General features: G+C 45.6%; 1 protein-coding gene across 1 annotated transcript in view; it reads left to right on the forward strand.

The window, feature by feature from the left end:
- The window catches only part of FSTL3 (follistatin-like 3 (secreted glycoprotein)), a 33,972-nt gene that overhangs the window by 4,087 nt on the left and 3,932 nt on the right, over positions 1 to 25,953 (forward strand). The window contains exons 2-4 of the mRNA XM_015420595.1: positions 8,094 to 8,282; positions 21,753 to 21,968; positions 23,683 to 23,910. Of these exons, the coding sequence (XP_015276081.1) occupies positions 8,094 to 8,282; positions 21,753 to 21,968; positions 23,683 to 23,910 (633 nt within the window). The remainder of the gene's footprint in view (positions 1 to 8,093; positions 8,283 to 21,752; positions 21,969 to 23,682; positions 23,911 to 25,953) is intronic.

Genomic DNA, 25,953 nt, shown 5'->3' on the forward strand with positions numbered 1-25,953 from the left:
CAGGTGTTCCCCCTCCGCGTCAGTGTTTGGGAGGTGTAGAAGATCTGGAAGGGGGGTGGGGTGGAGGAAGAGTTTGAAGAAGGGCCGTCAGACAGAGGAAGGCGTCCTTGTGGATTCATCATTTGCTCTTTTTAACTGGTGGAATTTCCCCCCCAATATTTTTTTTATTTTGATTTAGGTTTGAATGCAAACATACAGAATTCGTAACAGCCAAACAACAAATAATGCAACTTTGTATCAGCGTAAAAAGACAGATGGGGTTACATAGCCCTCAAAACAAGAAATTGAGAGCACATTTATAATGGCTATCTGAATTGTGTGTCAGCAAAGTCTATGAGAGGGGATTTTTATAGAAGCACATCACTTGAGAGTTTCCTGAATTTATCCACTGGTACATATTTAAGCCAATTAAAATGTTGTATGGTCGAGGTAGCATAAATGTTGACGATTCAGAAATGAAGCCAGGATGCAAAACTCGGATTTTGTGGTAGGAGATCGTTTTCCGTCATGAATTGTAAATAGGGGAACCAGGTACACAGGAATCTGGAGTGTGTTGTGCCAGTTTCTGATTGAACAGTGCTCGATATGTCAGTTATTTTGTCCATGATGAAATGCTCCCATATTTTATTTTTCCACTCCTCCAACTGGTGGCATTTTTAGGGGCTTGGATGCAACCAAACCCTCAAACCACAGGTACCAAGAATCCTCTGAAGCTCTGTGAAATTGCCCAAGAACTGAGCATTTTTACTCAAAATTCCTCCGTCAGCCAAATTTAGTGGGCTACCCTTGCTTGGCATAAATATATTTTTTGTTGTTGTTGAGATAGTGAAGTGAGAATTCAAGACTCAGTCAGGGTGGTATAGTGGGGTACGATCCGGAAGAGCCAGGTGCGATAACCTGCTCTGCCGTGGAAGCTCATTGGGTGGATTCTCGGCCTAACCTACCTCGCAGGGTTGTTGTGAGCATGAAATGGAGGAGAGGAGAATGAGGTCAGCTGCCTTGGATCCCCACTGAGGGTATAAATTAAATTAATGAGGTGGCTTTTCCTTTTAGCCGTCATTGAAAACCTTTTCTTTTGTCTTCCCTAAAACTGAAATCTCACAAAGTAAACCAACATTGTTTCACTCCCAGGTTCAGGAGCGACAAAAGGAACAACTTCTTCATGCGATGCATGAGGAGCTTGTGGGATTCACTGCCACAAAGATGTCCACAGTCACAGGGGTCCAATAGCTATGTCAGTTACATGGAACCTCCATGTGCAGGGGCAGTACACCCTGGCAAGCTGTGGAACAGCTTTCAGAGCTGGAGACTGCAACCCATGGCTCTAGAGAGAGCCAGTTTGGTGTAGTGGTTAGGAGCGTAGACTCTAATCTGGGAGAACCAGGTTTGATTCCCCACTCCACCACATGCAGCTGCTGGCATGACCTTGGGTCAGCCACAAGTTCTCTCAAAGCTGTTCTCTCCCGAACGGTCCTTGAAAATACTCTCTCAGCCCCATCTACCTCACAGGGTGTCTGTTGTGGGGAGGGGAAGGGAAAGGAGATTGTAAGCCACTCTGAGACTCCTTCGGGTAGCAAAGGGTGGGGTATAAATCTAATCTTTTCTTCTTCTAGAGTCAAATGTGGCTCTGTATGGAACCCAATGAGACTCTTCAAAAAAAGAAAATGAAATCTTTACCTGCTGTGTATATTTATTAGTTAGAGAGAGACCTCATGTACGCCATGTCCTAATAAAAGATCCCCACCAACCAGAGTTTGAGCTGTGGAAACTTGATAGATGTCATCACTCATGTCAATTATGAGAGCCAGTTTGGTGTAGTGGGTTAAGTGCGCCAGGGTTTCGTTCCCCACTTCTCCATTTGCACCTGCTGGATGACCTGGGTCAAGCCATAGTTCTGTCAGAGCTGTCCTTGAAAGGGCAGTTCTTGAAAGAGCTCTCTCAGCCCGCAGTGTCTGTTGTGGGGAGGGGAAGGGAAAGGAGTTTGTGAGCCGCTCGGAGACTCCGAGTGAAGGGCGGGGTATAAATCCAATCTCTTCTTCTTCTTGAAAAAGAGCAGTTTCTGTCAGAGCTCTCTCAGCCCCACCTGCCTCACAGAGTGTCTGTTGTGGGGAGGGGAAGGGAAAGGAGTTTGTAAGCCACTCTGAGACTCCTTTGGGTGGTGAAGGGTGGGGGTATAAATCCAATCTCTTCTTCTTCTTCTTCTTCTTCTTCTTCTTCTTCTTCTTCTTCTTCTTCTTCTTCTTCTTCTTCTTCTTCTTCTTCTTCTTCTTCTTCTTCTTCTTCTACCTCACAGGGTGTCTGTTGTGGGGAGGGGGAGGGAAAGGAGTGTGTAAGCCGCTCTGAGACTCTTTTGGGTAGTGAAGGGCGGGGTATAAATCCAATCTCTTCTTCTTCTTCTTCTTCTTGAAAAAGAGCAGCTTCTCTCAGAGCTCTCTCAGGCCCGCCTACCTCCCAGGGTGTCTTTTGTGGGGAGGGGAAGGGAAAGGAGTTTGTAAGCCGCTCTGAGACTCCCTTTGGGTAGTGAAGGGCAGGGTATAAATCCAATCTCTTCTCTTCTTCTCTTCTATGAATGAGGAATTCGCATGTCAGTTATCATTAATATCCAATAGTATCTATTCCTATACGCAAACGAGCTCTCTTATACTGAGTGTCTGTTCAACAACTAGATTCGAGCCCAGGACCAACAAGATTTTGGGGGTACGGCCTTCTGAGTGTCAAAGCTCCCTCCGTCAGATATCTGCAATAGACCAATGAGGTGATCGTGCAGGAGCCCCTTAGAAACCAACAAGATTTGGGGCGGCAGTGTTCCCTCTAAGCTGAGCTAGTGTTCCCTCTAAGCTGAGCTAGTGTTCCCTCTAAGCTGAGCTCACGGTTTTTTTAGCCTCTGGCTCGCACATTTTTGTCTTACCTCAGGAAGGATGGCTCCAGAGCAAACTAAGCCAAATCACTCCCTCACAACTTTAATGCCAGTAGCTCACCAAGTAGAAGTTTAGCTCATAAGACTCCACAGCTTAGAGGGAGTATTGTTGGGGGGTAATGAACTGTCAAGAGCTTTGACTCTGGAAAGTTCATAACCCCCAAAATCTTGCTGGTCCTGGACTCGAATCAAGTTGTTGAAAAGACACTCAGTGTACCACAGATTAACATGGCTACCTTCAGAAACTATCTTCATGGCTGCATGTCGACCTTTGCTTTGATGCAGTCTGTCTCTCAAAGGTTGCCAACTCCTGCTCCAGAATTTGTGAATCACAAATGCTAAACGCAGCTCATAGCTTCTGCGGGGGTTTGATGAATACCCCCCCCCTTGATGCCCGGCGCATACCAGAAATTTGTTGGACATTGGAAGCTTCCCATGGCGTTGAAAAGAAATGTCAGCAGACGACAGGGTGAGCGGATACTCCAGCCACAGCGGGCAGCTTGCCCTGTGGTGTGGCGTGTCACAAGATCCCAGACCTGCCTCACTTTGCGTTGACAGAAGGGGCACTGTGTTGGCGGAAGGGGTCACGACCTGAGGGTCACAACAGAGCCTCCTTCCTCTGCTGAGAGGGAAATCCACTTCTCTGTGTGTCCCGGTCTCCCCCCCCCCCCCCCCCCACCACCCAGACCCCTTGGGAAAGTTAAAAAACTAAGGAGTGTCTGGCTTGCCGAGACGGAAATTGCTGAAGAATCACTCACGAGAAATGAGCGATTAATTCACGAGATTAAGGAACAAACAGCCTTTTGATTTGGGTGCCAGCTGGCGGGCTGCTTGGCCAGGCGACTGCCTTGGAGAGCCCTTGGGGGGCGGGGGGGGGGAGTCGTGCCGTTCCGTATGGGAGGGGGAAAGAAACGGATCAAAAGCCCCAGCCAGACCTCACACGGACTCCCCCACCCCATTCTGCCCCCTCCCCAACACACATACACAGTCCCGCTCCTTATGCGGTTTGTCTCTTCCCGGTTATCTTCATTCTGGCACCAAACAAGGCCTCTCTGTCGAGGTGTAGATAGATGGGCCTGAATCTGAACATTGTTGAAACCCAGAAGCCTCTTTATAATTATTTTTAAAAGACTTCAGTTCTAGACTCTAGGATAGGAGATCCTGGCAGGGCTTGAACCAGGAACCTCGCGGGCGGTGGGAGGCACAGAAGGGACCAGGGCTACATGATATCAGCCCTCCAGAACGATCAAATCTTGGCCTCATAAAAGCCTACGGCCTTGGGTTGCCAGCAGGGTTCACTCCAAGCTGAGTTAGTGTGAGCCAGCTCACAGTTTTTTAACCTCCAGCTAAAGGAGGGCTCCAGAGCAGTGTTCCTTCTAAGCTGAGTTGGCGTGAGCTAGCCCACAGTTTTTTTAGCCTCCGGCTCACACATTTTTGTCTCAGCTCAGGAAGGAGGGCTCCAAAGCAGACTAATCGATGCAGCAGCCAAATCGCTCTTGCTCACAACTTGAATGCCAGTCGCTCACAAAGTAGAACTTTTGCTCACAAGACTCCACAGCTTAGAGGGAGTGTTGGCCATAAGTCAAGTCACCCCCTTCTAGGCCTACTGAACTGCTTCGGCAATGGCCGAGGCTGGCCTGATCTTGTTAGATCTTGGAAACTAAGCAGGGTCAGCCCTGGTCAGTATGTGGATGGGAGACCACCAAGGAAGTCCAGGAGACCCTACAAAGGGGCGACCTGCCTCCCGTTTCCAGAGGGAAGGGTTGCAGAGAAAGGCCTGGGTGCAGTTAGTGTGAGCCAGCTCACCGTTTTTTAGCTCACCCATTTTTGCCTTCGCTCAGGAAGGAGGGCTCCAGAGCAAACTAGTTTATGCAGCAGCCAAATCGCTCGCTCACAACTTGAAGGCCAGGAGCTCACAAAGTAGAATTTCTGCCCACAAGACTCCACAGCTTAGAGGGAGCACTGCTCCAGAGCAAACTAATTTATGCAGTAGCCAAATCACCTGCTCACAAGCCAGTGTTCCCTCTAAGCTGAGTCAGTGTGAGCCAGCTCAGTTTTTTAGCCTCCGGCTCACCCATTTTTGTCTTCGCTCGGGAAGGAGGGCTCCAGAGCAAACTAGTTCATGTAGTAGCCAAATGGCTCACTCACAACTTTAAGGCCAGGAGCTCACAAAGTAGAATTTCTGCCCACGAGACTCCGCAGCTTAGAGGGAGCACTGCTCCAGAGCAAACTAATGTATGCAGTAGCCAAATCACCTGCTCACAACTTTAATGCCGGTAGCTCACAAAGTGGAATTTTTGCTCTCAGGACTCCACAGCTTAGAGGGGGTATTGGTTGCCAGTCCCAGGTTGGGAATACCTGGAGATTTTGGAGTTGGAGATGGATAGGCGTAATCTTCGTGGGGGTGGCGGGGCTTCAGCCCCCGCCAAAATTTTCAGGAAGGTGCTCAGCCTCCCCCGGGAGCCACCCTTGCTCCTAGCACAGCAATGCCTCTGGCCCAGCCCCAGCCCCCCCCCCCAGGAAATGGGAAAGTCTACACCTGGGGGGGGCTTCGATGGGGTGTAAGGCCATAAAGCCCACCTTCCAAAGCGGCCATTTTCTCCAGGGGGAACAGATCCCTGTAGCTTGGAGATCAGTTGTAATAGCGGGATCTCTCCGGCCAACACCTGGAGGTTGGCAAAACTACTGCTGCCTGATGTCTGTGTTTCGTGTGTTCAGCTTCCTTGCTCCGGAAATTAGCCTCAGGGATCATGGTTGGAATTCTCGCCACCTCTAGGTCGGGAAATCCCCGGAGATTTGGGGGGTGGAGCTTGGGAAGGGTGGGGTTTGGGAAAGACCCCCAGAAGGGTATAATGGCATAGAGTCCACTTTCCAAAGCAGCTGTTTCCTCCAGGGTAAGAGATCTCTGTAGTCTGGATGTCAGTTGTGATTCTGGGCGATCCCCAGGCCCCACCTGGAGGTTGGGAACCCTTATGGCTGGGGCACACTCACCCTGGGCGGAAATGGGTGTGGCTTGTCCTGGACCCTCCCCTCAGGCCCTTGTTATGTTCATTGGTTCCCTAGCCTTATACTTCTGGGGTTTTCGGAGGCCACTCACGGGCCAGTTCGAACGTCAGCAGTCCCGTTTTCAAAGTGAGACTCGCACGGACGGGTGTGGCCTGACTTGGGCTATGACCTTTGTTTCCAGCCACTCGCGGAAGGTCCCCTAGATTCAGGAGCAGCGATAGGATCAGTTCCATCCTCCTTAACGGCTCCCTCCGAAGAATTCGGAGAAACCATTTGGGTTCTCCTTCTGGGACATTCCTATCCTCCTCTTCATCCTCAGAGCCCAGGGCAGCGATGACCATTCTCTCTGTTTTAGCCACACAACACCCTCCCCCACAGCTGGCTCCTCTTCTTCATGGACCATTTTTAAAGACCTAATCCAGGGGCGACCCCAGCATGGTGCCCATGCCCATAGGCCCTGTGACGTCCGCCAACACCTTTCCAGGCGCCCCCAAGTGTTTTTAGCAAGTGGGTAGGCCAGATGGGTTTTTTGTTCAGCAAGACTTCTGATTGGCCATTGGAAACTAGACTGGCTGTGCACATTTTCAAAGGTGTAGCTTTGGTGGCAGCTGCCACCAGTGTTCCCTCTAAGCCGAGTTAGTGTGAGCTAGCTCAGTTTTTTAGCCTCTGGCTCGCACATTTTTGTCTTTGCTCAGGAAGGATGGCTCCAGACTTCAGGATGGCTCCAAATTAATTGATGCAGTAGCCAAATAGCTTGCTCACAACTTGAATGTCAGTAGCTCACAAGGTAGAATTTTTGCTCACAAGACCACCACGGCACACGGATCTTCACTAGGGTTTCCAGGTCCGACTCAGGAAAGATCTGGGGACAATGCGCGCAATACCTTATAAAGAGAATATTTATAAAATGTTCTACAGGTGGCACTGGACACCAGAGAAGGTAGCGAAATGTTATACAAAAGATAATAGGAATTGTTGGAAGTGTAAAAAAATGTTGGTACATTCATACATATGTGGTGGAGATGTGAGAAAGTACAAAGATACTGGGAAAAAGTTTATCGAATGTTAAAGGAAATAATAGGAATACAAATACCATTTAAGCCAGAGATAGCTTTATTAAATATGATTCCAGAAATGTATAACAACGCGGATAAATATGTAATTATATACTTCTTCACGGCAGCAAGAATATTACTAGCTAAAACATGGAAAGAAGAGAAAGTACCTTCGGAAAAAGATGTAATTGATAAAATGTTATCAGTAGCTGAAATGGACAGATTAAGTTTAAGAATACAAGGCAAAAATAAGGAGATTTTTGAAAACCGATGGAAAATGTTTTATATATGGATAGATAATTTAACTAGATAAGACTCACAAGGATAAGAAATGTAAAACGATGATGTGATATATATAATGAAAACTATAAATAAACGGGGGGGAAGGAAAGATCTGGGGACTTTGGGGGTGGAGCCAGGAGACTTTGGGGGAGGAGCCAGAAGCAAGGGAGTGACATCCCTCTGGGAGAGGGGAGGGAAGAAGCACGGCTGAACTCCAAAGGGAGTTCTGGCCGCCACATTTAAAAGGACCGTGTTCCTTTTAAATGCCTTCCCTCCATTGGAAATAATGGACAATGGGGGCACCTTCTTTTGGGGCTCATAGAAATGGACCCCCTTGCCAATATTTTTGAAACGTGAGGGGTTTTTTGAGGAGGGGCACCAGATGCTATGCTGAAAATTTGGTGCATCTACTTCAAAAAACAGCCCCCCCAGAGCCCCAGATTCCCACAGATCGATTCTCTATTATACTCTATAGGGGCCAGTCTCCATAGGTTATAATGGAGCACCCACTGGACATTCCCCACCCTGCTTTCTGATAACCCTGAAGTGGGGGGAGGGCCTCCAAACCAGGCAATCCCCTGCCCCCAACTGGGGATGGGCAACCCTAATCTTCACTGTGTGGCTGAAGGTAAGCGGTGGCAGCCATTTTGTGGTTGGCCCCACCTCCCGCGGCAGCCATTTCGTAGCTGTGCCCAGCACACTCTGCCAGAATTCCCAAGGTGCCCGCAGGCTTAGAGAGGTTGGGAACCACTAACCTAGTCTACCGTTCACTGCTCTTATGTGTTACCTGTGTATTTGTGTAGCTGATGGCTCTTCTCATACCTTCCTCCCAGCAGGAGGGATCTGCTGGCTGCAGCAGGGACGAGAAGCAAAGTGCACCATGATCCTCCAGACCGGCGTCACCTGGGAGGAGTGCTGTGCCAACGGCAACACGGACATGGCCTGGTCCAACTCCTCGCACCCGGACAACAAAATCAGCCTTCTCAGGATCTTGGGCCTTGTGACCTGCCACCCTTGCAAAGGTACAGGATACGTGTGCCGATGGTGTCGTGCGAGGGTCGCCAACATGGTGCCCATGGGCGCATTAATGCCTCCAACACCTTTTCTGGTGCCCACCAAGTGGTTTTAGGAAGTGGGCGGGGCCAGGTAGGGCTTTCGCCCAGCAAGGCTTCTGATTGGCTATTGGAGATTTGATTTGCTGTGCAGATTTTTTTAAAAAAATGTTGCTTTGGCAGCAGCTGTCACCACAGCCCAAGGATTTGCACTGTGTGACTGAAGTTAAGCTGTAGCCATCATTTTCATAGAATCACAGAATCACAGAGTTGGAAGGGATCTCCAGGGTAATCTAGTCCAACCACCTTCACAATGCAGGAAATTCACAAATACCCTCCCACACACACACACCCCAGTGACTGCTGTTCCACGTCCAGAAGATGACAAAAAGCCTCCAGGATCTCCAGCCAAACTGGCCTGGAGAAAAATTGCTTCCTGACCCAAAAGTGGCAATCAGCATTTCCCTGGGTTTGTAAGAATTGGCTGGCTGTACCTTTCGCAGCAGCCATTTTGAGGCAGCCATTTTCTTGCTGTGTCCACCGTGCCGTGTCAAAATTCCAAATGTGCTTGCAAACTAAGGCTGCCAAGTCCCCCCGGGGGGGGGATTCCCCCGCTCTAAGGGCTCCCAATCCGCCGGTCCAGATCCGGTTGGCAGGAGGAACCCCACCCCCGAAGTGGCCAGATCGGGCTGACATGCCCGGCATAATGATGTATCCCGGAAGTGACGCCATCATGCTGGGCAGGTCGCCGGGCGACGCACTGGCAATCGGCCTGAAAACTCTATGGTACCATAGAGTTTTCAGGCTGATTGCCAGAGCGTCACCCAGCGACGTGCCCAGCGTGATGACGTCACTTCTGAGCTACGTCATCGCGGTGCGCTGTCCCAGCCGGGGACCCAAACTCCCTCGCTAAACAAAGGTAAGCACTTGGCAACCCTACTGCAAGCTTAAAAAAAGGTTGGGGGCCTCTGGTGTGATGGGACCCTGATCGGTCCTACAATGCGGCAACATGCTGAGAGTTGTGTGGCAGAAATTGAGACTCGTGCAAGAGACTTGAGAACACGCAATGCCACAACCGAGCAAGTCTGGATTCGTTCAGAGCTCGAATGGGAAACGTCCGCATCCATGACAGAAAATACCCACTCTTTCACCACTGCGATCATATCACATATAATAAAATGCCCCCCCCCTTTTAACATCAAAATGACCTTTTAAGAACCCTCTGGAACCCATTTTTGGCTGAAGTCCTCCCAGACAGCCAGAGAGGCCCACACGTCTCCACTGCCACAAGGGAATTCGTTGCATGCACCTCGCCCCCCCCCTTCTGAACTCTGCCAGACGGTTTTTGCTCCAGGGTGATCCACCAGCACAGTACAACCGTCTGTCTCATTCCCTTCTGCCTCTCCTCCAGCCAAAAGGGTCCCCCCCCCCAGACAGCCTCTTTGCTGACTTGTTGCCCGCTCTTGTTTTCGCGTCACGGAAGCTTGACGCGAAACAGGAGATGCTATTGTTTGATGAAGCCTTCTCGCGGCTCTCTTAAAAAACACCCTCCCGCCTCTTTCCCGGCAAATCACATTTTGCCTTTTGCATGCACAAATGTAGGGCCCCCCCCCACTAATTTGAGCCACATTGTTGTCCCCCACCCCTTTTAAGCTTTAATCCTGTCACAATTTGAAATGCCACGTACTTTGCAGACATTTCCTGTGTTTTCTGACATATTGCATCTGTCTCTACGAGGCAGTGGCTATCAGACTTTCGTGTGTCAGCGTGACTACTGATTTTTTTTTTAAAGAAATTTTATTGATTTTAATAATACAACAATATAAACAGTTTGACATGACATTAGGGTTGAAGATAGACTTAATAAACATATCATTACAGGTAGAGTTTGTATATGTCCAATAAGGTTTAGTAATGCATATAAATCCAAGCATGTTTTAATACTGTACACTAAGAGCATTAAGTTATAGGCAAAATAGGGAAAGCTAAATTGGTTATATTATTCACAATAAAACATCAATTTGTATTTAGCTTCCGTCATGTTTCCCCAATCAAATTTGTTTAACTCTATATTGTCTAGAATGGGATACCAAATACTTAGCGGTTGTAGAATTCACATTCGTTTTGATGTACTGTATTATAAATTGAAAATCTTTCAAGCATAAAAATGCAGCGTGACTACTGATGAACCCCACATATACACTTGGAGTGCTTGGGTGCAGTGTAGAGAATCCATAGTGGCAAGCTCTTTCAAGGCTCACAGAAGCTTCTTTCTTTCAACAATTTGGAACAGTACATTAGTATGTGCCCTGACCTAGACGGCCCAGGCTAGCCCCATCTTGTCAGATCTTGGAAGGTAAGCAGGTTTGGCCCTGGCTAATAAATGGATGGGAGACCTCCAAGGAATACCAGGGTCATGATATGGACCCAAGCAATAGCAAACCACCTCTGAATGTCGGCTGTGACTTATCGGCACTTTCCACCACAACACTAGTGTGTGATTGTGAGACCTATGCATTTTCCTTGTGTGTGCTTGTGTAGACACATGTATTGTTGTTTAGAGTCTCATTCCATGGTACTTAGAAAATCCTTAGCCCTGGGAAACAGACGGAACTCATGAAGGAAAGTGATATATTGGAACTGCACATTGTGAACAACAAAGCGGTATTCAGAGTGATATAAAAACAACTAAGAACAATAGCATCATCACCGTCATAGAAACTATCAATATCATTGACAATATCAATGCACCAGATGAAACAGTTCCTACAGCAAACATAAGAGTAACCAAACAGTTGATGTATAGTGCAGCAGTTGTAGTAACAAGGGAGCTGAGAATGGACATTAAGAAAAAGGCAGTTAAGGATTTTAAGGTGAAACCAAACTGGCAAATGAGATTGGCGGGGAAAAATCAACAAATACCATTCACACTTAAGCACCCTAAAAGAATTAAAAGAAAGGAAACTCAAGAATGAAAGAACCTCAGAAAGAAATATCAGTTAGGTATAAAAACAATAGCCCAAGTTGCAGAAGAAATCAAAGAATTGTTGCAACATCCAAGATCAAGAGGTATAATAGTAGGATCTAGCAACACAGACAAAACTTCCAATTCCAGACTAACCAAAGACAGTTCTACAAATCACTAGAGGGAGATGCAGAAGTAAAAGTAAAACCAGACAAAGAAAAGACAGCAGCCTTCTGGAAAAAACTCTGAGAAGACTCGAAAGAATGCAATAAAAAAGCTCACAGGTGTGGAAAAAAAACTGAAAGGAAAGCAAATGGAAGATCCTACAAAAACAAGTGAAGAAAGTGAAAAACTGGATAACGCTAGAAAGAGACGAAGTCCATGGCTATTGACTTAAAAAGTTGACAAGTCTTTATTCACAACTGATGCAACAGCTTAATGATGTGCTCCTTTCTGAAGCAGTAGAAGACTGGATAACAACTGGCAGGACATTTCTCATTCTGAAGAACAATGAGAAGGGAGTAGCGCTGAGCAACTTCCACCCCATTACCTGCTTCCCAACAACTTTTAAACTACTGACAGGAATTGTAGCTGATTCCATTCAAGAATATCTACAGCTCAATTCAATTTTACCTCATGAGTAAAAAGGAATTTTCTGAAAATCCTGAGGACTTTTTGGTCTTACAAAATTGTAAAAGGTGGGAAACCAACCTGAATATTGCTTGGATTGATTACAAGATGACATTTGATTCACTCGCTCATACATGGGTCCTGAAAACACTAGAAATGACAGGCATCAGCAAAACTGTAATAACGTTTTTCAAAACTGCCATGAGTAAATGGAACATCAGGTTGATAGTGAATGGAGAGGAAACTGGAACAGTTAATATCAAATGAGGAATTTTCCAAGGAGACTCACGATCAGCGCTGCTCTTTGCCCTAATACTACTAACAATCATTCTCAACAGCACAGGCCTAGGAAACCAGCTTCCAAAGGCAGGCCCAAAGACTTCACATTTACTATATATGGATGACTTGAAAATGTCTGGAAAGTTGTCATCAGAGATTGACTCTTTACTAAATACCGTCTGAATATCCAGCAAAGAGATAACAATGGAATTTGGCCTTGACAAGTGTGCAGCATGAGAACTGAATAGAGGAAAGATTGTTGAACAAGAAGAAATCAAGATGCCAGACAATGACAACATCAAAACACTGGGCTTGGAAGAAAACCACAGATATCTTGGCATTCTGGAAGCTGACAACATCAAACATTGTTAGCCAAATTGCCTTATTTTATTAATAAGCTTGGGGAGTTATGAATATTAAATGGCAATAGGCATAAAATATGGGATCATAACCTGTGTATACGGGAGTCAGAATTCCCAGAACCCACAAATAGATGCAGAGACTGTGTTACTAAAATAATGATTTCTTTACTAAATGTTCTCAAGCCTACAAATAATATTCAAGCATTCACACACGCACTACAGAGCTAGGAATACAGAGTTGAAAGGATAGTGACGTTTGCATGAGCAGGAAATATCGTTGGTTGGGTGATACTTTACCTGGCCAATGAGATGAGTAGATCATGCAGTGAAAAATAGAATAAAATAGGGAAGGGGCTGTGAGTTGACTAGCAACACATGTGGAATGGTCCCAAACTGTGCAGGGATGGAACCAACAAGATAGGATGGGGTTAGAAGGGGAAGAAGCAAGAGGCAAGAACACAAGCTCAGGGAGGGCTCTCCTTAAATACCTAAAATGTGACCTGAGGCAAAAGGCTCATGTGGTCACCTGGTTCCCAGGAAATACTAAAAAAATTTAAACTCTGGATGGGGCATTGTGACAACCTCTTATCTGGGGAGGTCTAGTTTTACTTTAAAAGTTCTTATGGTTTATTTTTCTTTGGGTATTCTGGCTGCCACCAGGGAAATTTAGGCTTTCCCACACCTTTTCTATAAGATTTTTCCTCTCTGGGTAGGTATTGTGACCCAGGGTCTGGGCTTTCGAAGGACCATGTGTTTCCTGAGAAGAAGTTCGTTCAGAACTGTTATCTTAAATAAAAGTAGATTTATTTGATGTTTCACACACTTTTCCCTCTTACTGACAGGGATCTGGGCATGTCGCTTTGTACCAATATTTTCCTTAGACCATATATGGTTACTGTTTCTTTATGCTTTTCATAACACACACAAGATTTCTCTCTCTCAGACCTTAAAACGAACAAACTGCTTAACTCTTTTACTAGACAGAACTTATACCAACTGCTTTCACACAGCACTCTCTGTTGACTCCCCCTGTTTAACTGTCTTTTTCAACTCCCATAACTCTAACAGACACCCTTCAACTGACACTCTTGACTGACATATCTTATCCTCCCTCCCCCTCTCTGTCAATCACCAATCACACCACATGCCTGTCCAGCATTCTACATTATCATCACACAGCCATGCAAACCACTTTTAAAGACAAAACACACAAAACATAAAATCGTTACAGGCATAAAGGGATTAATAGTTGGGCAATTGAAAATTAATGGGTGGCAGGGAGTGACAACTCTGGGGGAAGGGGGTGAGACAAAGAAGAGAATGAAGAGAACCACTCTGGGGGAAGGGGGTGAGACAAAGAAGAGAATGAAGAGAACCAATCACGTTGCAGGGCCAGTTTTAAGCATGTTTTTATTTTAAGTAAAAAAACCCAACCCTTTGTGTTTGTGTCCTTTATAAAGTTTATATCTCTGCTACCGGGCATTACATTTTATGACACACATGGCCCGGCCCAACGAGGTCTCATTTATGTCAGATCCGGCCCTCATAACAAATGAATTCGACACCCCTGGTTTAAAAGATATTGTGAGCAAAATTAAATGGATGCAACATGGCAAAGGCAATTAACAGGTGGACAGTCCCAGTTCTAAGATGCACAGCTGGCATTATCGACTGGAAATAAGCAGAATTAGAAGCAATAGATTGCAAAACTCGCAAGATAATGGCAATGCATCACTCACTACACTCTAGAAGTGCTGCTGGTTATCTTTACTTAACAAGAAAATTAAAGTGGAAGAGGTCTCCTGAAATTTAAGCAACCAGTTGAAGAAGAAAAATGAGCACTGAATGACTACAATGAGCAAAGCAAATGGAAGCATCTAGCTGAAGTGTACAAGGCAGACTTGTTTAAGGTTACAGAAACCAAAGGTGATTCCAAAAAGATCGAAATCAAAACTCACTTTGACAACTAGAAGGAAAAGCACTTGCATGGCAATATTTGAAAGACGCAGAGAATAAAGCTGATAACAGAAACACCTGGAACTGGCTCCAAAACGGGCAGCTGAAGAAAGAAACATTCTAACTGCACAAGAGCAGGCACTCAAAATGAAAAGTGGAAATGCCAAGATTCAGAAGATCAGTGATGACAGCATATGTCAACTTTGCAAGACAAAAGATGGAACAGTCAACCACGTGGTCAGTGCCTGCAGCAAAATTGCTCAAACTGACTATAAAGAACATCTAGGTTGCACTGGAATCCTTGCAAGAAGAGTAGGGCTTACTGATCAGCCAGAAATTCACGGGAGCACAAACCAGACAAGATCACATAGAATGATGAAACAAAGATTCTTTGGGACTTCTGATTGCAAACACATAAACACTTGGAGCGTAACACCCCTGATAACACAATTGTAGAAAAAAATAGAAATAAAGTTTGAATAACTGACCTTGCAATTCCAGGAGACAGCAGAACAAAAAAGAAAGAACAGGAGAAGAGCACAAAATACCAAGACCTACGAACAGAGTTAGAGCACCTTTGGGAGAAGAACGTTACCATCATGCCAGTTGTCATTGGAGCCCTTGGAGCAATGCCTGGAAGTCTCAAGAAAAACCTGGGCATTGAGCAAATAACACCAGTTCAGCTCCAGAAGACAGTGTTGCTTGGAATGGCAAGAATCCTGCACAGGTACATCTGCAATTCCCAAGAACTTGGCTAGATCTCAAATTGCAGAACGACATCTGCCAGTAAATTCATAATAATAACAATACAGACATTACTTACAGAAACCAGCTTCATGTATCTTTGCCCCATTATGGTCCCTGTTAAGAATGTTGTATTGGGTGTTTTTGGGTGTCAACACCATTATCATGACATTGATAACATCACATGACTTGTCCAGAAAAGGATCCTCATGTTCGTGACTGATTTCCTTCCTCTTTGAAACGTTGATGAACACTCTCTGGAGTTCTGTTTCAGAGGGCAACTGTGTTGGTTTGCAGGAGAACAGCTTGACTCAAGTCCCGTAGCAGCTTAGAGAACAACAAGATTTCCAGGATAGAAGCTTTCTTTGACTTTTGAAAGGTTATACCCCCAAAATCTTGCTGCTCTTTAAAGTGCTACTGGACTTGAATCTTGCTACTCTCTGGAGGGTAACTGTGGGATCTGCAGGGCGAGGAACGGGTGCTCTTGTTCGAGGCTTAGCATTCTACAAGAGTCTGGACAGCTCACTTTACTTTTCACGTTGTTACCCATCACTTTTTACATCTGCTAGCATTATGCAACTTTGGGGTGATGTTCAGGAACCGCACTTATTTTTCGTGGAACTACACCTTTTTTTTTTTAATGGACCTTGCTAAACCAGTAATTGACACGCTGATATACCATTATATTGAACCCATGAACGTATGAAGCTGCATTATACTGAATGAGATCACTGGTCCGTCAAAGTCTGTCTTGTCTACTCTGACTGGCAGCTGCTCTCCAGGGTATCAGGCGGAGGTCTTTCACATCACCTACTGCCTGGTCCTTTAAAGTGGCAATGCCGGGGATTGAACCTTGGACCTTCTGCTTGCCAAGCAGATGCTGTACCACTAAGTCATGGACCTTCAGTATGTCAATATGACAGTTATCTATTTTTTAAAAACACTTCAAAAAACCCCTCTCCAGTGGCACAGCGGGTGGAGAAGGCTGCTGAGTGGACAGGCCTGGGAAAATCCAGATGTTCCCTGTTATGTATTGTACATACATACTGAAGCTTGGGTCATAACTCCATAGGAGCCAAGGTATTGTAAATGAAACGTTCTGATTGGCTATTCTGCGTAATAGACCAATCAGGGACTGGGAAACGTTCCAGAGGGAACAAAGCCTATTGGACCTTATGCAAGCATGTTGATTGGTTCTTAACTCAATAGAGGGCGTGGTTATCCAAGCTCGGAAAGTTTAAAAGAGAACTTTCTGCTCTCTTGTTTTTCGTGTTGTTTCTGTCATGTTCCAATAAAGCTGAATCACTTGTTTAAGAGCTGCCTGAAGTCTCATACTTAACTTTGGCGACGAAGCTGGGATCATAGTGGGTAGGCAGCCTTGCTGAACCGACGCAACCACGGCAGACGAACCTGAACTGTCCGGGGCCCTGGAAGAAGACAGACAACTCCCTGCCAACCCATCGCTGGAGCCAGCCCGGAGGATGGCAGCAAGCATGAAGGCATTCAAGCCAGAGCTGGAAGACTGGGACTCCTACATCACCAGGTTTGAGTTCCATCTGCGCGAAAACCAGATTGAGAAGCCACCAAGACGGCAACGCTCCTCAGTTCGTGTGGAAGGACCGTCTTCGATGTGACCCGGTCCCTGGCGGCACCTGCAGATATCCTGACCGTCTCCTTGGCGGAGATAAAGAGCAAACTGCAAAATCACTTCTCACCCAAGCCCTCACAGATCGCCTGCCGGCACGCTTTCTACAAGCACAACCAAGGAGCTGGTGAATCAATCGCAGACTACGTCACGGGGGTGGAGAAGGCTGCTGAGTGGACAGGCCTGGGAAAATCCAGATGTTCCCACTGTGAATTACACCCTATCTCTGGACCTTGAACCTTGGAACTTACATTTCATACCCTACAAACTCCCTCATTACTTGTATTTTCTTAATTTATGCTTTGGGGACTGCTTATTCTTCTAGAATTCAGTGAGGGTAATGGCTGGACTCGGGGTATCACCCAGCATTCACTTGGCCTATTAGGAAGGGATTAGAGGCTTGAAGGAAAAACACAGTAGGCTTGATGAAAACAACTAAGAAACAATTTTTTTTCCAGTAGTATGTGTGGCCTGGTTTTTTCTTTTCCTCTTCTCCAGTCCTCTCGGTATTACGGTAACAAAAGTACTGGAGAAAGGAGGCCTGAGAAAGCGTAACAGTTTCAAAGCAGGTTTCTCGTCGGACTGACTCAAACATGGAACAGAGAGACTTTTAATTTTTAACTGCTTCTGACACCTAAACCCTTATAACACAGAGCAGAGAAGCTTCCCCGTTTTTTTGTTGGCGTTAGCGACTACTCAGTATTGCCTACTCAGACAGGCAGCAGCTCTCAAGGGTCTCAGGCAGAGGCCTTTCACATCACTGATTGCCGGGTCATTTTTAACTGGAGATACCAGGGATTGAACCTGGGACTAGGGGTATGCACACAAAAAAATCTGGTATTTTTTTGGTTCAGGTATACCATGGGGTATACCCATAGGGTATATGGGTACTGGATCCCCAAGCCCCCCTCTGGAGGGAGGGAGCAAAAGGGAGGGGTGAAATGGCTTCCCGTGACTTGGGAAGGGGAGGCGTTTAAAAAGTCCCCCCTTTCCAGAGTCATACCGCCTTGGTGGCATGCCTCTGCAAACTCGGGAAGGGGAGGCATTTAAAGAGCTCCTCTCCCTTCTTCGCTAGAGTTGCGCTGCCTCAGCTTCTTTCTCTTCTTTTGACTGCAACCTGAATGTGAACTAGATCTACTTGAATAAATGTTAAGTTTACCTTTTTATCAATATACCTCTTGGGAGATCTATTTACTGCACTTGGTATCACGCTTCTACGACTGGGCAATACCAAATCTCCCAATATTTTTAACTGTCTTTGGCAGGAACTGCTCCCAAGGCCTACCTGTCTTCAAAATACCCAAAGGACTGCCTGCCTCATCAACAGACCTCCCTGCTCCTTTCCCCCACCAGAATCCAACTGCCCCCTACTTTGTCAGTTGGCCAGCAGTTAAGCTGTCAAAGGTAAAGGTGCAGGTTTCCCTTGTTTGAAAGCCGGCCGAATCCGACTCTAGGGGGCGGTGCTAATCTCCGTTTTCAAGCCGAAGAGCCAGCGCTCTACCGTTTCCCAGCCAAAGAGCCAACGCTGTTTCCGTGGTCATGTGGCCGGCATGACTAAACGCCAAGGTGCACGGAATGCTGTTACCCTCTCACTGAAGCGGTACCTATTTATCTACTTGCAATTTCTTGCTTTCAAACTGCTAGGAGCCAGAGACTGTCAAACTCCTCCTTTGCTGAGGAGGGCAGAACTTACAACTGTCTGTCACACCCGCCAAGTGGCCTGTTCCCCCCCCCCCTCCTCTTGGTATTACGGTAACAAAAGTACTGGAGAACCGAGGCCTGAGAAAGCGTAACAGTTTCAAAGCACTCAAACATGGAACAGAGAGACTTTTAATTTTTAACTGGTTTTGACACCTTTTTTTTAAAAAAATTGTTTTTTTAATTATTTTTCACAAATTTGACATATTATCTTTTAACCATACTTTTCATAATAATTTTTAACCCTCCCCCCACCCCCCTATGCTATTCCGGTGTTTTAGTCCTATATTCCCAGCCACGGGCACAAAGTCTGCATCTTGCTCTGAATGTCTTTTCTTCCTTCTGTTGGTATCCATTCCAGGTAGGTCTTCCACTTCGTCCTGATTCCCGTAGTCTTCTCTTCCCATGTGACCTTTCGTTCCAACTTTTCGATTATATCGGACTGTATGAGATCAAACAAATAATTATGCCAGATTTCTACTGTCCATTTATTTTTGTTCTTCCAGCCTAGAGCTATTACTGCTTTACTTGCTAGTATCATAGCTTTAAACATAACTTGGTTCTCTTTGCTTATTACTGAGTTTCCTACTATTCCCATTAGCATTAAATTAAAGTTGATGGGCAATGATACTTTACATGTCTTTTTTATAATTTGTAATATCTTTGTCCAGAAAACCCTAACCTCTGGGCATTCCCACCACATATGAGAATACCATCCCTTCGATTGTTTACAATGCCAGCATCTAGGACTCATTCCTGGGAACATGTTTGCAATTTGTGCTGGTGTTTTATACCATTTAGTAAGAAATTTATGCTCCATTTCATTAAATTTAATCACTTTAATTTCTTGAATTCCTTTCATTATTTTACTTGCCATGCTTTCTGTTATCTGATCTTCCTTGGCCCAAGTGTTTTGTAGATAGGATATTGACTTGTCTTCATTTGATGTCATTTCCTTGTAAATTTTCCCTGCTAGACCTTGTTTTGACTTTTGCATCCCTTTGTATAATGTTTCTATTGGTCCCTCTGACCAACTTTTCTCTTTCTCCTTAATCTTTTTAACCTTACTATACAGGCCAGTTATTTTTAACCAGTGTCGGTTGCCCACCTCTTCTATTATCTCCTGTACCGGTTTTAGATTGCCTCCTCTGAACATGTCTCCCAGTCTATGATAACCTTTAGCTTTTAGCCATTCCCACCATTCGTTTCCTGTTATTTCACTATTTATAGCTTTTAGTGGTGTCCATCTTGAAGTTTTTCTTTGCCATAGCTCTTGCCACTTACTCCATGCTTCTAGGGCTGCATATCTGGGACCTTTGGTTAGTTTGAGGTCTTTTTTTGTAACTTTACAAAAAGGCCCCCAACTGGTTTTGACACCTAAACCCTTATAACACTGAGCAGAGAAGCTTCCTGTCTCATTACCAATGCCGATTTCTCCACACCTATTACCCCTCTGCGTATCTCACCTAAATCCAATCACGCCTGCTATTGTCATTCACCTGCTATCATCATTTGCCTGCAAATGTTATTCGGCATCTGAATTCACTCCACTTTCCAATAAATAGGACAGATGGGCTCCCATTCTAGCCAAATCTGAAGAACTGAGCAGTGACTCAGGAAAACTCCTCCCCTGCCACATATTTTGCTAGTCTTTAAGGTGCTCCTGGACTCTGGCTCTTTTCTCCTGCATTTGGCTGAGGGGAGAGACTGAAAAATACTGAGTGGCGTTGAAACCCAAATGAAGTTTGACGAAATTCCAACTGTTTATAGCTAGATTCAAGTCTGGTCACACCTTAGAGACCAACAAGGTTTTCAGGGTATGAGCTTTGGAGAGTCACCGCTCACTTTGTCAGATACAAGATACATTTTTGAATCTCCAAAGCGTATGCCCCCAAAATTTTGTTGGTCTCTAAGGTGCAACGAGACTCAAATCTAGCTGTTCTACCACAGACCAACATGTCTGAAACAATTCTTTAATTTATATTCCTCTGTATGCTGTGGGCTCAGAGTAGTTTAGGGGGCTTGATCTCAATGCAAAATCTGCCATTATTACAGGGATCACAGTCTAGTAAGAAAGGAGGCAGACATCTAGACCAGGGGTGTCGAACTCATTTGATATGAAGGCCAGATCTGCGATAAATGAGACCTTGTTGGGCCAGGCATGTGTGTCATAAAATGTAATGCCAGGTAGCGGAGATATAAACTTTATAAAGGACACACAATTAAAGGTTTTTTAAAACTTTAAATAAAACATGTATCCTGTATATGATTGAGGCAGCCTGGCCAGGAAGCAAGCTCTGGCTGGTTCCCTCCCACCCCCTGGGAGGAGGAGGGGGAGGAGCCTCAGCCAGTGCTTTACCAGACTCTCTCAATCGCACAGGAGAGGCTTGCCTATCTATCTCTCCTGAGTGATTGAGAGAGTCTTGTAAAATAAGCTGTGATGTAGCAGCAGCAGCATAACTGGAAAAGGATGTATGAAACAGCCAGGGCCATGCAGACCAGATTGTAGCCATCCGAGGGCCTGATCTGGCCCCCAGGCTGCATGTTTGACAACCCTGATCTAGACTATCCCATGTATAGCCAGCCTCCCATGCTTCCCACATACTTGCTAGATGGCTACTTGTTAGTAGAGCTGCTTCAGAGAGGGACAGGTTCAGTCTCACATTGTTGTAGAAACAGTCATAGAATGGCAAGCACCGGAGTGGATGCTGCTAAGTAGGCTTTTTTTCTTTTTCGTGGGGCTTTTCCACATCGTTATTTTCCTCACTTGTGTGTTGCTGTTGCTTGGGGGGGGGGGTCTTCTGTTCTTCATGTGTTTTGCTCCCTCTAGTGGTCAATTAGATATTATATCGCTTTATGTCCAAGACACCTCTCTGCAGATTTGAACTGCAGTTTTTATGTTGTACATAAACCAATGTAATATTGAATTGAACACTAGAAGGAGCAAAACTCCCACAGAACAGACCCCACCCCGAGCAACAGGAACACACGAACTAGGAAAACGAGAGTGTGGAAAAGCCCACGGTATCTTCACATCTTCCTGTATTACATTTCTAACGCCTTCTCATCCTCTGGGACTGAGCCCTGGGTGTTGAAATGAGCTCCGTCCACCAATGTAAGAGTTATCCCTGGTGATCCCCTTTGTTGTGTCTTCTTCCCAGAATCCTGTGAAGGAGTAGACTGTGGAGCTGGGAAAGTCTGCAAAATGAAATATGGGCGCCCTCACTGTGCATGTGCCCCTGATTGCTCCAACCTACCTAGGAAACTGCAAGTGTGCGGCTCGGATGGCTTCACCTACCGCGACGAGTGTGATCTTCAGACAGCCAAGTGCAGGGGGCACCCAGACCTGGAAGTGATGTACCAAGGCCGATGCAAAAGTAAGCATGCCTCCACACTCCCTTGGCTCCTCGCCCATAATATTTACTTACTTATTTATTTATTTTTATATCCCGCCCTCCCCTGCAAGTGGGCTCAGGGTGGGTCACAACAGGTCATTTCACAGTAGAAACAATATTAAAACACACAATTTAAATCCAGTTTAAAACCAATCCAGAATAAGATGGCAGACCAGTTTGTGGGAGTCCAGAGTGTCTCCTGCGTGGGTGCTGGCTAGATGGCCAATAAGGCATCCAATTAGCCGGAAGATGCTGTGCAGATCTTTTTAGCAAAAACTGGGGGGAAACTCAACCCAGGATATGTCTACGAACCAAAAAGGGCTAAGCTAAACCATATATATAAAAGTACAAATATTTATTAAGGTGTACACATGTTAAAATTTTCCTGATTAGAAATTACTTTGTCTAAGATCAGGCTATAAAAGCTTATCCTCTATACATACATATGATGGGTAAATACTTTACAACTGAAGACCAAATGCGTTTCGGCCCCTAAGGGCCTTCCTCAGTGGTCACTATTATCTATATATTCTAGACACAAATTCAAAGACCTGTTACAGAGTTTTAGTACACATATAATTTAACCAGATGTTGTTTCCTTGTATACTTATAATTGGACTCCTGGTATTAGTGATGAGCCATAGGCAGTGTTCCCTCTAAGCTGAGTTGGTGTGAGCTAGCTCACAGTTTTTTAGCCTCCAGCTCAGAGATTTTTGTCTCAACTCAGGAAGGACGGCTCCGGAGCAAACTAATTTATTCAGCAGTCAAATCGCTCGCTCACAACTTTATTGCCAGTAGCTCACAAAGTAGAACTTTTGCTCACAGGACTCCAGAGCTTAGAGGGAACATTGGCCATAGGTATAGCCATATCACCTCCACAACTTATTCTGGTAACAGCGATTTTGTAGGTCTGAATGTGTGTGTCACTCCATCAAGGCTAGATGGTCAATAAGGCATCCAATTAGCCGGAAGATGCTGTGCAGATCTTTTTAGCACCGTAGGGCCATTAAGTAGGGCATTACAAGCAGGGAAGGCTGAGATGGTTGAACGGTCGTCACCTCAGCCGAAGGCCTGGCGGAACAGCTCCGTTTCACAGGCCCTTAGAAATGCAGTCTGCTTCACAGCAGAGTGGGGATATGAACCATCCTACTCTAACACTCTAAATCAGGGGTCCCCAAGGTCACCTTTGGAATTTTGAGAAAGGGTAGCACGCACCAGCCAAAATGGCTGCCACAGGTGGCAGAGAAAAACCCAAAATGGTTGCCTCAGGAGTTGGAACCAAAACCTCACACCTCCTGGGAAGAAGGAAATCCCGAAGGAGGAGTGAAGCCACACATTGGCTAAGGAAAACCTTACCAGTCCTCCTGATCCTACGACTGGAAAACCTTTTCATTTGAAAGAGGGTAGCCAATAGCAAGGCGTGCATTACAGGCCCCATCTTCTTTAGGCAAAGCTTGTCTACTGCCAAGGGAAGTACTGGTGGTTGCCATGGCGCCCATGTACACTATGTTGGGGAATATATAATACCACGCTGCACCACATTTCACACACCGCTAAAAAGAAAGAGGTTTTCAGATGTGAACATTTGAAAAACTTCTTTCCTTTATTTAATTTGCTTCACTACGTTGTAGGTGTGCCTCGTGCGCTCAGCTTTTGCCTTGATCTCAGTTTCCCTGTTGGTGACTTCCTTCTGCAGAGTCTTGTTCCAGTGTGGTGTGCCCCGGAACTCACACCTGCGTTGTGGATCAGACAGGAAGTGCCCACTGCGTGATGTGCAGAGCTGTCCCCTGCCCTGACCCCACCAGCCTAGACCGTGCCATCTGTGGCAACAACAATGTCACATACCCCTCCACCTGCCACCTACGGCGGGCAACCTGCTTCCTTGGGCGATCCATTGGGGTCAGGTATTACGGAAGCTGTGCAGGTACATTTCTCCAGGTCTAGAGGAAGTGGGCCTGACTCAGATGGCCCAGGCTGGCCTGATGTTTTCATATCTCAGAAGCTAACGTTTACATGCTTACATGTGTGCTTGGAGTTACATGCTGCGACTTCAGCTCCCAAATATGAGGGATATCAAAAATATCAAATCTCATCTCCATAGAATCTCAAAAGATATTGTACAACCTTATAATTCATAATAGTCCTCCTCTGTTAAATAAAAGTTTCACCTCCCTTTTGAAACTTTTATTTAACAGAGGAGGACTATTATTAATTATAAGGTTGTACAATATCTTTTGAGATTCTATGGAGATGAGATTTGATATTTTTGATATCTCTTATATTGTGAATTGTGATTAAGATGATTAATTATATATGAAGAAATTATTGTAAACATATTTTTCAAAAAATATAAATTTATTTATGATATATCATAATCATCTGTGCACGGTATTTGTTGTATGTTGGTTTTCCTACTTACCGTGGGTCCTTGTTTGGTTTTGTGAATTCCCAAATGTGAGGGGTTTTGTGAATTCCCAAATGTGAGGGGTTTTGTGAATTCCCAAATGTGAGGAGTCAGCCCTGACCCGGACAGCCCAGGCAAGCCCAATCTCATCAGATCTCAGAAGTTAAGCAGGGTCAACTCTGACAAGTACTTGGATGGGAGACCTCCTTGGAATACCAGAGGCAGGAGGCGGGGGCAGGCTTTACTCAGCCACCTCCCTGAATATCCTCCAGGCCCCCAGTAGGGGCCAGTCATCAGAGGTTGCCATGACTTGCAGGTGCATGTGCGCGCACATGCACATATTAAAAAAGCCACACACACCCCCCCCCCATATATGCACAATAAATGTGAGGGGTCACACAATTTCGATCAGAGCCATGGTCATAGAGAGAAGGGTCTTAAGCCTTCTCATCTGTGCCTTTTTCCCCACTTGAAAGGGCCCCAGATAGCTGCTATTTCTCCCACTATTTATTTATTTATTTTTATGCCCATAAAAAAAAAAAAGGAGCTGCGGTGGCTCAAGTGGTTAAGATGCTGAACTGCAGGCTGTGGAAGGTCAGTAGTTCAGCAGTTCGAGACCCGGGTGCCGCATGATGGAGTGAGCTCCCGTCTCTAGTTCCAGCTCCTGCCAACCTAGCAGTTCGAAATCAAGAGATTGCAAGTAGATAAATAGGTACCACTTCGGTGGGAAGGTAACAGCGTTCCGTGCGCCTTGGTGTTTAGTCATGCCGGCCACATGACCACGGAAACATCTTTGGACAGCGCTGGCTCTTCGGCTTTGAAACGGAGATGAGCACCGCAACCCTAGAGTCGGATTCGACTGGCTTTCGAGCAAGGGAACCTTTACCTTTACCTTTACCTATCCCCATAAAGGCTAACTTGAACTTGAACTATTTATTTATTTATTTTCATATTTATAGCCCACCCTCTCCACAAGTGGGCTCGGGGTGGGTAACAACATATCAAATACAATCAATACAGTTTAAAAATTAAAACACAGCAGTAAACATTAAAATGGTGGTCACCAGCGTTCCCTCTAAGCTGAATTAGTGTGAGCTAGCTCACAATTTTTCAGCCTCCGGGTAACAGATTTTTGTCTTAACTCAGGAAGGGATGGCTCCAGAGCAAACTAATTGATGCAGGAGCCAACTCGCTCGTTCACAACTTTAATGCCAGTAGCTCACAAAGTAGAATTTTTTGCTCACAAGACTCCACAGCTTAGAGGGAAGCATTGGTCACAGCTCAAAACAGAGGTTGGCTGGCTGTGAGAGGTTCCCTGGCTCGTTGGTGATGGATAATAATAGGCCAGCTGTTGTTGGATGGGAGACAGAAGCCTCAGGACGCCCGTTGCCTCAGCTGAAGGCCTGGTTGGAAGAGCTCCGACTTGCAGGCCCTGCGGAATTAAAGAAGGTCCCGCATGGCCCTGATCTCTCTTTTTTTTTTTTTTTAAGTTCCCCACAAACCTTCTTAAGGTTAGTTGTTCAGGTTTTTTTAAAAAACCCCCTCTTCCCAAATGTTTAAAAG

This window comes from Gekko japonicus, unplaced genomic scaffold (assembly GCF_001447785.1).
Source record: "Gekko japonicus isolate JY-2015 unplaced genomic scaffold, Gekko_japonicus_V1.1 scaffold884, whole genome shotgun sequence".
NCBI lineage: Eukaryota > Metazoa > Chordata > Lepidosauria > Squamata > Gekkonidae > Gekko > Gekko japonicus.